At 51.4% G+C, this 12,889-nt stretch overlaps 1 protein-coding gene across 1 annotated transcript in view; it reads left to right on the top strand.

The window, feature by feature from the left end:
- ASB2 (ankyrin repeat and SOCS box containing 2) overlaps positions 1 to 12,889 on the top strand; it is a 39,636-nt gene that overhangs the window by 1,666 nt on the left and 25,081 nt on the right. Inside the window, exon 2 of the mRNA XM_032482556.1 lies at positions 8,447 to 8,723. Within this exon, the coding sequence (XP_032338447.1) occupies positions 8,518 to 8,723 (206 nt within the window). The 5' untranslated portion in view covers positions 8,447 to 8,517. The remainder of the gene's footprint in view (positions 1 to 8,446; positions 8,724 to 12,889) is intronic.

The raw sequence follows: 12,889 nt of genomic DNA, 5'->3' as shown, positions 1-12,889 counted from the left end.
GGGACCCTGTGTGATCAACCCCTGGTGACCTTACAATGAATAATAACAAAATCAGTATCTGGGAGTGTTTGCTGAGCATTTACTATGAGCCAGGTGCTGGCCCAGTGCTGGTGGTGATTCCTCTCACTGACGCCTCATGGGCATCGTAAGTTAGGTGATCATTACTCCCATTTCCCAGATGTGGAAACTGAGGGCCCGAGAGGTTAAGGGTCTTGCCTAAAGCCAGACAGCTCGGAGGTGTTGGAGTTGGGAATCAAATCCTGGCCACATGGCTTATTCGCCTTCAGGGACCACAATCTAAGCCGAGGTCTCCGTGGCCTCCTAGGGGACTGGCCCTGCAGTAAACAGACCCGTCCTGGCGTCACCGAGGCATCATAAGGTGCTGTATATTGTGGACAAGCTAGACCCAAGAGAGTCTCCCCAAAGGAGGCACAAAAATATCTCTGGACCCGCCCAACGTCCTTCCATTTCTGAGCTCTGGAGGGTCAGGCTGCCCAGAGGAGGCGGCTGTCACAGGACTTGTTTTTATCTTGACTTTCCATCCTCGGCACCTGCTTCTGGACTAGCTCACGCCTGTGAATGTGAATGAAATCGTTAAGAGCTTTGTGGTTGAGGGAAACGTCTTGGGGAAGCGGTGATGACATGAGTCAGGTGATTTCCAATCTGCTTGAATTTTTTTATAGAAAAGGACACAAAAGAGGGGAATGAAAAAAGAGAGGAAAGTAGAGAGAGGAGAAGAAAAAGATTTAAATAAAGGCAGGAGAGCCAACACAAACAAACAAAAACAGAACTGGGGAAATTCCTAGATGATTTTGGTGTGATCTCGGTTGTAAGATTTCCAGCAGCCCTGAGTGTGGTTAGGCTGGCTGAGGAGGGGCTCTGGGAGGGCACCCCTGCCCTGCCTGAGACTTCCTACTCTGAAGCCTGGACCGAGAGCTTCCAGAACCTTCTGCCACCCAGGGGCTAAGAGGAGGGTGGGTACATGTGGTTCATGTCCCCAGGGTGCCCAGAACAGGGCTGCCGAGGGGCAGGGCAGCAGCTGTCAGGGGCTCCAACCTGGACTAGCAAGCCTCACCCCTCCTCAGCCCCAGCCCAGGCTGCTGAGCCCTGGGCAGAAACGGGGTCCTGGGTCCTGGGTCCAGACCTGTATGTGCGGGGCCCTGCTGATGGGCTGGCCGCAGAGGGAGAAGGCAGGGCTATGGGAGGGGACCAGCCCCCTGCAGGGGCAGGAGGTGAGAGATGAGCCCTCCGCTTGGGAGGCTGAGGTGAAGGTGACCCACGAGCCTGAAGACCAAATAGTGTGGGGCCCAAAGAGGTAAAATGGGAACTTGGCATTCATGGATGCTTCCCTTAGCTGGTGCTCACGGCCCTGCCTCTGACTGTGGGCCTTTGGGCCTGGGAGGAATTTATGCTTCTCCTTGGAAGATGGAATATTTTCCACCAAAAAACAGGAAAGAGATTTTTTTTCCTCTTGTTCCTTCTTCTTCTCTCTCCCCCTCTCAGCCTCTATCTTTCCTCCTGTTTTGGGGTAGCTTCCTCAGTGTTTCCCAATAAATAAATAATCTCCCAAAACTTGTCATCAGGGTCCCAGCCCACTTGCAAGAGAGTCAGGTTAGCAAGGGCGCTCACCTGACTTTGGATGGAGACTTGGTCTCCCGCACATACACTGGCCACAAAGGGTCGGCGGGCATGCTGGCGTGGGAGCAGAACCAGCTTCAGACAGGCTCGGATCTCTGGGTGTCACCTCCTTCCCAGGTGACCTTGGGCCCATCTCGCCCCATCTCTGGGCCTCAGCTTCCCCTCCTGGGCTGTGGGGTCAGCAGTGGTCAGATCCCCTCGGTAACCTCCAGCAACTCTGGCCCAACCTCGGAAACTTAAAGTCCTAGCTCCCGCGGGAAGCCAGGACCATGTATCCAGCATCAAAGCTTCTGGGATTAGCAGAGATTGGAGGGGCTTTTTAGCTTTAGAGTCCAGACAAAAGGCTCAAACCCCAGCAGCTGTGAGGCCCTGGACACCAGCAGCCAGAGGCTTGTCAGCACTGCCTGTTGCAAAGGCCCGCCCTGGGGCTTTGACCTGGGCCCCTCTGGGGGCCAAGCAAGGTGGCCTGGATTCCACTCTCCCTCCTCCCAAGGCCAGTGCAGAGACTTCCAGAGTAACTAACCCGTGGTCACTGCCCTAAATATTCAGTGTCAGAGGGTCTGATGAAAAGAGAGGCAGGCAGTCCTGGTCCCAAGCCCCTCTGCCGCTTACAATCTGGGCCTCAGTCTCCCCATCTGGGCATTGGGAAGAATCTTCCTCCCCTTGGATACTGAGAAGGTCAAACCATGCAGTGCATGAACATGACCAGGAAATGGTACAGGAACACACAGCACCAGCCATCTTTACGGTTTTGGTTTTAAAGCCCTAGTACCCAGGAAGAGGAGAGAACAGGTGAATGTTTTACAGTCAGGAGCCTTCCAGCTGGAAGTGTTCCCTCAGATTTCCTAGGACCTCTCTGGATCTGGGGGAATATATATGTAGCCTTCAGTTTAACTTGGGCCTTTACTCAAAACAACTGGAGGCTATTGGTTATGTGGGAGGAAGATTAAATGTGAAGTCAGAAGACGTAGCCTCTAATCTCTTCCTTCTCAGTTTCTCCCTGGTGTGCCTCAGTTTCCACATCTGCAGATCCCATCACAGATCTACCACATGGCTCAAACTAACAATGTAGGTGAGAGCAGAAATTAACTGCAAGGGGAGGCATCATGGTTGTGGTTCTCCAGGTACTCAGTGCAGTTCTGAACCATAGCGCTTTGCGTAAGAGCTAAATGAACAGTCCACACTCATACCTAAAACATCCAAGTGGTCCCTACTGGAAACACTCCTACAGCACTTACTACGTGCCGGCTCTGTTAATGAACAGACATCCACTATTGTCATTTGTAGGCGATCACCTCGTGCATGAATTCAACCCAGGATTAGGAGTGGAGTGGTTCAGGCTGAGGCTGTGGGTCCTTCCAAAGTTCCTAGGACAGGAGGTCATGTCAACAGGAAGGGAGGAGGTGACAGGAGGGGCCCTGGGGAGCAGGGGATTTGGAAGTGGTGGGCAGAATCCATCCTGCACCCAGGCTGGGTTCGGGGAAGGCGAGGCGATCTACCTCCTTCCCAGACTCTGACCTCGTTACTGACCCCAGGGCCGGCCCAGCGGGGCGCTACAGGGTCTGTGGGGCGGCCAGGACAGCCTGCGGGCTGACAGCCGTAGCTTGGCCGCCTGACCACAGCTGTCAGGGGAAAGTGGCTCCCTGTGGCTCTCACTCTCACTCTTTTTAAATAGAGGAGAGTGTGGAGGAATCCAGATCCCTCAGGCTGAGCCTCCTTGGAAATTGCCAGCTGGGAACGGCTTTGGGTGTCAACATCCCAGCAGGAATGTGTCAGAACAGAGAATTGCGGGGTCTTGGGAGCCGTGAACTAACATTAGCAGATTTCCCCTGGTCTCTGGCCGTGTGTCGAGTGCCCTTCGCCACATTTATATTTGTTACCTTGTTTCGTCTGACGGCACTTCCGTCGGCCAGATGTTATTATGATCTCCACTTCACAGAGGGGCAAAGGGAGGCACCGGGGTGGGAGTAACCTGCTCCTCATCACACCGCCAGCCAGTGGCAGAGGTGGGTTTGAGCCCGGGCAGTCAGACACCTGCGGTCACACCATCTACCGCGCACAGTATCCTCTCATAATAGCTGTGCTTCTAAGGTTTGACACACTCATTCATCAACTGCCCATCCAACACTTGTTAACCACCTACTGTGTACCGGGCCTTGGGTTAGGTCCTAGGGTAATAGCACAAATGTGGCACAGTCCTGCTCTGTGGAAGTTTCTAGACTCTCTAGGGAGACAGGCCACAGCAGGCAGTCAAAGCATTAGAATGTGAGGGCTGCCCTTGGAGGCAACTCAGGAGACCTCAGCCGTCAGATCAGGGAGGCTTCCTGGTGGAGGAGCTGCATGAACTGCGTCTGGAAGGATGGCTAGCCAGGTGACAGGTCGGGTAGGGAAGGGATGGCAGATGAGTGGAGGACAGGAAGCGGCTTGTCTGGGCGCTCACTCCTGACTCAAGTCCCCTGCTGAGGGGGAGCTTGGTGCGCTGGAGGATGACGGCTAGTCCCCTTCTCGCCTTGACCTTCCCCACCATGCCCCCCCCCCGACCCCTAGTTTCTGATTAGACATCCTGGAATCCTCTCTTCCTGCTGCAGCCCCTCAAACAGCCACAGAGACCTCACCCTGTCCATAGGAGCCCGGCCCCACTGCCAGCTCCCAGGCAGACCCTGGCGGTTGGAGAGCCTGGATTTGTGGGGTGGGGAAGGAACCTGGGGGGAAGAAGGACCACTTTCCATATGCTATTATTTAATCTCCGCCACAGCCCTGCAAGGGCCCATGTTTCTATACCCATTTCCCAGGTGTAGAAACTGAGGCCCAGCTTAGAAGAGTGCCAGCTGTGGATGGACCAGGCTCTGTTCTGAGTGCTTTACTGTGTTAACTCAAGGAACCCTATCACAGCCACGGTTATCCCCAACTTACAAATGCCACCTGGGTGAGGTGGGGGCTCCCCTGGAACCAGTGTTTGAGGAGCTGCAAAGGAGGCAACAGAGGAGCCCCTGGAAGCCTCAGGGGCAGCCCTGGTCTCCCCTGTTCCAAGCTGGCCTTGGACTGGACACCCTTGAACACTGCTTCCTCCGCAGGCCCCTGTCTTGATTGGCAAGGCTCACTGCACTCCACTTGCCCTGGGAAAGGGCTATTTTTTTTATCACAATCATCTCTGGGGACCGCTGGCCTCTTTCCAGGACTCAAGCCCAGAAGGTAGCCCAGCCCCCAGGCAAAGGCCTCAGAAATCAAGCTGGCGGCAGGAAGATGAGGACAAACTGAGGACAAAAGAGGGGCGGGCATCACCCAGGAACTCCACCCCTTAGCCCTACCCTCACCCTGCCTTGAAATAGGTACTCTTTGTACATCCATTATAAAGGTGGAGAAACTGAGATTCTAAGAGGTCATACAGCTAATAACCAGCAAAGCTGTGATTTGAACTTGGCCAAGCTGACCCCATAGGCTGCTTCCTAACTGTCCCCTGATGTTAAGGCTGAGCAGCCCCACTCTGGGGAGACACCCCCAGTGTCCCTGGCAGCACCCCCAGTCTGCAAGTGCACAGGCCCAAAGACAGGGAAGCAGCCTAGCATCACACACACTGACTCACCAGCGGCCAGGCCCGGTGCTACGCCCCATTGTGCCAGGGCCCTCCTGAGTCCCACTCCACCTCCTTAATAACAGTACTTACCAGCGTCTCCATTTTCTACGTGAGGATTCTAAAGATGGGGAAATTCCTCAAGGTCCCTCAGAGGCTGAGGATCTCATTGGGAAAAGCAAGAGATGTCTGGCCCCACAGTGGGGTGGGGGCATTCGCCCTCTCAAAGGCCGAGATCCTCTCTCTCAAGGCCCCTTCAAGGTCAGCCCACATCTGTGGGTTCCTTCCCCTGAGTGGGCCGAGAGTCTGACGTGGTGCCCACTGCACAGGGGCTGGGCTGGATGAGGATGCTTTATTACCCCTGCCTGCTCAGAACCCTCGGGTGTGCTGGGTCCTTGGACCGGTGTTCCTGGAATTCCTAGATGGAGCACTGGATGAGGGGTAGGAAGCCTGGGCTCCAAATCCCTCTTTCCAGCTGCCTGTCCTCATGCAAACCTTTCCCTCCTCCTTTCTGAACCTTAATTGCCTTGTCTGTCAAATGGGCTCCATCACATAGGGGCATCGAGTCCTTTTGGAAAGAGCGAGGATGTAGAATTAATGAGTTGATTTGACAACAAAATGTTCTTACCTTCTGGGGCCGTTATCAAGGCAATGCCATGAAATAAGTGACAAATGGAAAAGTCTCTGGATGCTGTCTGACCCATGGGGGAGGGCCTGAGGAGTCTGGAATTAGCTGCAGGAGATGTGCGGTTGCGGTTCCAGGTGACCCTCACCTGGCTGCCCTCGCCTCCCTAGGAATCCGATCAGGGAAGGGGTGCTCACTGGAGCCAGGGCTGTGCCTGTACCTCTGTGCAGCCTCTGTGAGGCTGCAGGGCCAACGGCTGCCTCGGAGTGAGGGGCTGGAGGGGTCCCCATCAAGCGCTTGCCCTGCCCCTCCCAAGCTGCCCACCCTGCCCACCGCATGTATGGCTCCTACAGCGTGGTGAAGTGGGCTGTCTTCTTCCCATTTCTACTGGTAAAGGAACTGAGGTCCAGGAAGAAGAAGTGACTTGACCAAGGTCATATAGCTAGTAAGTTGCAGAATTGAAAATAGACCTATTGTTCCTGAAACTCACCTCTGAGCTTCTTCCACTCCCCCTTGGTTCTCTATGCCCTGTGACCAACACTAAGCTGTAGACACATGGTGGACCTGTTGAAGTGGCCATCAGTGACCCTCAGGGACAGGGGATCTTAGGTTCTCTAGCACAGAGCTAAACCACACATTTTGACACTCCTGCCAAGAGTGGTGAGCATTCCAGTTGCTCCACATCCTCTCCAACACTTGCCATTTACCATCTTTTTCACTTGAGCCATTCTAGTGGGTGTAGAGTGATGTTGTATTGGGGTCTTTTTTTTTTTTAATATTTTTGTATATTTTTTTAAATTGAAGTATAGTCAGTTTACAATGTGTCAGCTTCTGGTATATAGCATAATGCTTCAGTAATACATGAACATACCTATACTCATTTTTATATTTTTTTCACCATGTTACTATAAGATATTGAATATAGTTCCCTGTGCTATACAGTATGAACTTGTTTACCTATTTTATATATATTAGTTAGTATCTGCAAATCTCTAACTCCCAATTTATCCCTTCCCACCCCCTTGTATTGGGGTCTTAATTTGAATTCTCCCCAGACACTTAGGAAGTGAAGCACTCTTACATTTGGATGTCCTGTTTGAGAAGTGCATGGCCTAGTCTTTTGGGAATCAGTTAGCCAGAACCACAAGAATGCTGCGTAACCAAGCACGCCCAGTAAGCATTTATTCTCGTGCCCTGGGTCTGCAGGCCCACTGGACAGAGCTCCTCTGTGCGGGTTGGGCTAAGGCTGCCCCAGGTGGGCTCACTCTGGGGCCCAGCTAAAGGGCAGTGGCTGCAGAGGGGGTAGTCCTGGCAGCGGAGGAAGCGCCCTTGCACAAGTGCGTGCCAAGTGGTTGCTTTACCATGTCCACCAACATTCACTGGCCAGAGCAAGCTATGTGGCCCCAATCTCAATGGGGGAAGGGAAGGGGGGACACTGCCTCCTGGGCGAAGGGGAGGGTGAATATTTGCTGAGCAAACCAAATTATAGCACATGGTGTTCCACGGTGCTCCAGGTATTTTGGATAATTTTTTAAAGGCTTCATGATCCTCATCTTCAATCAGGGCTAAGAACCACTGAGCTAGACACACTGCATGTCAACCAGTCAAAATGAAAATCAGGCTTAGCTGATTTTACTTCATTTCCTAAAAGCAGTTGATTCAACCAAAGTCCATTTCTCCTTAAGGTATTTTTTTTAAGAAGACAGTCCCTGGAATTAACATGGCAAGTAATTTTAACAACTGGTTTTAACTAGATCGTGTGATTTTAAGTAGTGGGTTATGTCTGACTCATGTCTAGTAGTCTCAGCTCTAGCACAGTGCAGAGAAACAGAGATGTGGCGGGATAGGGTGCTGCTGGGTAACTGGAAGGAAGGAGTGTAAGCGTGGTGTGTAAGCTCCCCGAGGGCAGGGATCTTGTCTGCAGGGGTTGCTGTCGTGCTTAGAAGAGTACTTAACGTAGAAGAGGTGCTCAGTAAATAATCTCTCCGTTAATGATGTACGCATACATGTATAGGTAGGCTGTCTGGAATGGAGAAATAAATGGTGGCCAGTTGGTTGAATATATAGATGTATATAGGAGGATGGATGGATAAATGGATGTGGTAGACAGACAGACACATAAGACGATGAATAATGGAGAGATAAGTGGATGGATGGATGATTGGATAGACAGATGAGTGGACGGATAGGACCATAGACAGTTGGATGGATGGATGAATGATTGGATAGACAGATGAGTGGATGGATAGGACCATAGACAGTTGGATGGAAGCATGGATGGATTATTAGATAGTTGGACAAATGGGTGGATAAGTGAACAAATGGAAGGATGAATGGATAAGTGAATGGCTAGGTGGACAGCTGGATGCATGGGAAGATGAACAACTGGACAGATGAGTGGATGGATGGATGGGTAGTTAGACAGGCTGGTGGACTGATGAACAGATGAGTAGATGGATAGATGTGTAGATGAATGGGTGGTTGGGTGGATCAAAATGAATGGATGAGAAATGACTGTGTGATTGCCAGAAGAAAGCACAGCCTTCCCTATGCATAAACATAGCTACCTTGCAAAACTCTTAATGATCAGGATGGTTTTGATCTCTTCACAGAGTTTTCTGAGTTGATGCTTGCTTCTCCCCACTGAGTGTCTTCTGGAGGTTGAGGTGAGAGGTGGAAGAGGATGGCCACAAAGATCAGTGCGCAGGGCAGACAGAGTGCCATCGGGCAAGAGGAGTACAACCTGTACAGCAGCCTCAGCGAGGATGAGCTGGTCCAGATGGCCATTGAGCAGAGCCTGGCTGACAAGACTTGGAGCCCAACCACCACCGAGGCTGCTGCGTCCACCCGGGCCAACCGCGAACCTGCTCATTTCTACCCATGGACCAGGTGAGCAAGGACAGGCCAACTGGGGCATCCATAAGGTGCAGACCCCAAACACTGTTCATCCAAGACCAAATTATCCTGGTCTTTAAGATGCATTTTAACACCATAATGACTTACATTTGTTCTCTAGACTTAACTGAGCTCTGAAAGTGCCAAGTACTGCCTTGGGTGCTGGGCACACTTTGCCTCATTTAATCCTCTTAAGGCTTTTCCTGGAGGCAGTATGCTATATGCCCATTTTACAGATAAGGAAACTGAAGCTCAGAGCTGAGTAACTAGTCCAAGGTCACACAGCTAGTGGAAGGTGTTGCAGAGGTTGGATCTATCTGATTTCAAAGCCCACGGCTTAGCCTTATACCACTGGCTTTATGTTTGGATGCAGCCGAACTGACATTCTGAATCTGGCCAGGGTTTCCAACCCTATCTATACAGTCTCCCTGGCAAAACATGTCTGAGAATTAAATGACATCTGCTCGGCAAAGCTATCCTTCCTCCTGGTCCGTCTCCCCTGTCTCAGCACGGCCTCACCGTCCCATTAGCAGGACCGTATAGAACACCACCATGTAGTCCCCGTAGAAAGAGGACACAGCCTCAACTGCAACTCCACAGATGAGTTTTGAATATTCTAAGAGCCACATTAAAAAATAAAGAGAAACAAGTAAAATTAACTCATGTCTAAAATATCATCCTTTCCACATGTCATGCATATGGAACTTACGGTTGAGATGTTTACATTCTTTTTTTCATATCAAGTCTCTAGAATCCAGTGTGTATTTTGCACTCACAGCACATCTGAATTCAGACTAGCCACATCTCAAGGGCTCACTGTCCCTATGTGGCCAGTGGCTACCACGCTGACCCAAGTGCAGCCCTAGAGGACGCCTCTTTCGTAGGAGATGGAGACCCAGAGAGGTAATTAGGCATTGGATCTTAAAAGGCTTTTAGGAAAGAAATATAGAAATTTAAAAAATGCTTTTGCTCACCACTGAGTCCAAGTCAAGTCTGTATTTAGGGTTGGGCGGCGGGGGTTAGAACTGACATTAACAACTGTGGGGGTGCTACCTAGGGGCATGGGCCTCAAAACTCATTGTTTCCACAGCCAGCTGACTCCCTGTGTGACCTTGGGCAAGTCACTTAACATCTCTGAATCTCAAACAATAATAGTTATAATAGCAGCAACAATATGCAGATTGTTTCTGATGTCCAGAGCCAGGTGACAGGGATGAAGGTGGGTGACGGTGCGTCTAGACCCTGTTCCCTGATGAAATCTACAAGAGTGTTCCCCAGGTGACTTTGGACCCTTCCGAGGCTGGACCACTTCTGCCAGGCAGGCTGGGTGAAGGCCTGAGATGCCAGTCACTCAGGAGCCCTTTCTAAAGGGGAAGGCAGGCGGCCTCCTGGGGCAGCTGGAAGGAGTGTGAAAAGGACTCATGGTGGCCAGTGCTCTAGAGGCCCTGGTTCCTGTTCCGGATAGTTCAGCCTAAATCAGACCACAGGTTCCTCTTTCCAGGGATCAGATAGAGAGAAGGCTGTCCTCCCTTCAACCGGGCCTGCAGCATAAGCCACATGTCCCAGGGCCTCTTCAGGCTTCTCCCCAGCGTGGGAGCTCCACCCAGGAGGCCTGACGCTTGAAGACTTAGAGCTGGGCCTGGCCTCCTGCTTCCTCTAGCGGTAAGAACTGCAGGCCCACCGTGGGGTACAAACCCTGAACTAGCCTCCTGGGTCAAAGAGCTCTCACACAGCAGTGAAATGACTTCTCCAAGGCCACGTGGCCCTCACCTAAGATCCAGGCACAGTCATGCAGGGGAAGAGGATTCAACCTGTGTCTTTTCACTCTCAACGTGACCTGAAGGGAGGCTGGGTTGGGCCCTGCTGGGGAAGCCAGTCCCTTTAATGTGATTTTTAATGTAACTCTCCTCCCCTTGCCCCATGTGCCTGGCCCACAGCTGTTCACTTGATCCTGACAGAAGCCATGCCAGGTGGATGTTTCTGTGCTCATTTTATACACGGCAAAACCTGCGCACAGCAGGACCGGAAACTGAACCAAGTCTGTCCCACCTTGAAGTTCAGGCGCTTACCCAGCTCTGCTGATTCTGCAGAGGACCCTTTCAGTTTCCTGTCCCTCCTCCACCATGGAGTGGGGTTTGGGTCTCATTTCCTCTGCCTCCTACCCACAGAGACGCAGGGCCGCCTAAGGCAGGGACAGTCTCGTGCTCACACCCAGACACGACATTAGTGAGTACAAGGCTTGTTAGCGTCCTTGTCCACTTTTATCCCCGAATATCACACTATCCATCCAAACAGACCCAGAGCCTGTTTAGAAAGGGTCCCTCACATATGTCCTCAGAGGCCCCCCGTGGCTGGCTCCCCGTCATCCTTGCCTGCCCTCCCAGGTCAAGCAGGTCACCCTCTCACTCTCTTTTCTGCCTGTTTCCTTCACTGCCCTGACTATGACTTACTGTTCCTATGTATTTATTTCTGCCATTAACCTGTGAACCCCTTGAAGGCAGGGGACTCACCCATCTTCCTCCCTGTGAGTCTCCGTGTCTAGCACATGGGGTCAGACCCCTCACAACACCGAATGGCTCTCAGTGAGCGAGTGAGTGGGTGGATAAGGGAATGGATGAGAAGGCAGCAGACTAGAGTGGAAAGAGAAGTAGGTTTGGAGGTTTGATTCTTTCCTCTGTCATCTACTGGCTGTGTGACCTTAGGCAAGTTGCTTGACTTTTCTGAGCCCTAGCAGCCATATACCTAAAATGGTGATAAACAAAAACTTGCCTAGCCCACCTGGCAGTATTCTTACCATAAGCAAACAAGATGAGGTTGGAGTTTGTTAGAACCTCTCCCACATCCTGCAGCCTGCGCTTCCTCCTGGGGTACCCCGAGTGCCCACCTCATGACTGCCTCTGTTTCCTGCACAAGCTTTTGTATCACCCTAGGAAGGCATTACCTGGCCTCCTGAGAGTGTCCCCAACTACACTGTGTGACCTCCTTGGGGACAGGGAACAGCTACTGCTCACTTTCGTATCCTCAGTACCTGGCAAAGAGCCTTAATCATTGTAGATGCCCAAGGAATGTTTTTAGGCAAATAAGTGCACTTTGAATCCAATAAAATTCCCTAGTAATATAATTTTTTTTATCATCTTTTGATCAAAATGGCAACTGTGAACATGAAGGTCAACTGGGTCTTTGGGATCCTAGCAATGAAAGTCAGATCAGCATCCCAGACAAAGTATAATGTTCCCTTTTGAAGCCATTTTCCAATTTGCTTTTTTCCCACCACAATGTAAGGGACGAAGTTTGAAGTAGGCCTGAGGATCGTTGGCCACGCTTTGGCCCCCAGAGTGCTCCCTGAAAGGCAAATCAACTTCTCGTCCCATGGAGAAGTAGGGTTCACTCACTCATGAAACAGAGAGCCCAAGGTTACTGTGATGGACCAGCGAGAGTGGATTTAGGAAGCTGGGCCTTCCAGTCTTTAAACTTCCCCATTTTATTTAAAGTTACATTTCTAAGAAGACAAAGGAGAAAGCACGAAGCCGGAACTTGCTTGGGCTGATGTGTGCATTGCTGCAAACAATTCAAGTAAGCCACTTGCACTTACTGTGCACTTACGATGTGCCGGGTGCCTTCCCTGTTCAGGCCTCGTCCCTGTTCTCCCTAAGGTCACACTGTAATGAGGGCAAAGGTCCAGAGGTACATAATGACCCAACAGGATGGACGCAGCAAAGAGGCTTGCTTCAGTGTTAGAGGGACACAGAAAGGGTTGGTTTACTTAATCAAGAAGGTGGGCTTTGTAGGATGAATAGGAGTTTGCCAAACAGGCTAAAGGAAGCAAACTTCTTTGAGCCCCAGTTTCCTCATCTGCAAAAGGGAGCCAATTGCATCTTCTTCACAAAGTGGACTAGAAGATGAAATGAGATTCTTTGTGCCACGTGTCTATCACAAGGCTTGGTAACCAGCAAGCTCTCAGAGAATCTCAGCCATGGATGGGAAGGCAGAAGTTGCTGCAGTGTGGAATTCATGTTCTCTTCTACATGTGAGTCCTCTCTGGCCAGCCCAGAAAGGATGGATTGGCCGGTGGGTGAGGAGGAAACAGCTCTCATGGGTGGGAGGCTGATTCCAGCGACCTGCGGGAATGGGCATGACGGGGAGATGGCTATCCGTGTGAG

The sequence above is a fragment of the Camelus ferus genome, chromosome 6 (assembly GCF_009834535.1).
Source record: "Camelus ferus isolate YT-003-E chromosome 6, BCGSAC_Cfer_1.0, whole genome shotgun sequence".
In the NCBI taxonomy this organism is placed as follows: domain Eukaryota; kingdom Metazoa; phylum Chordata; class Mammalia; order Artiodactyla; family Camelidae; genus Camelus; species Camelus ferus.
Note: the sequence above shows the minus strand (reverse complement) of the source record. Positions and strands in the feature narration are given on the sequence as shown.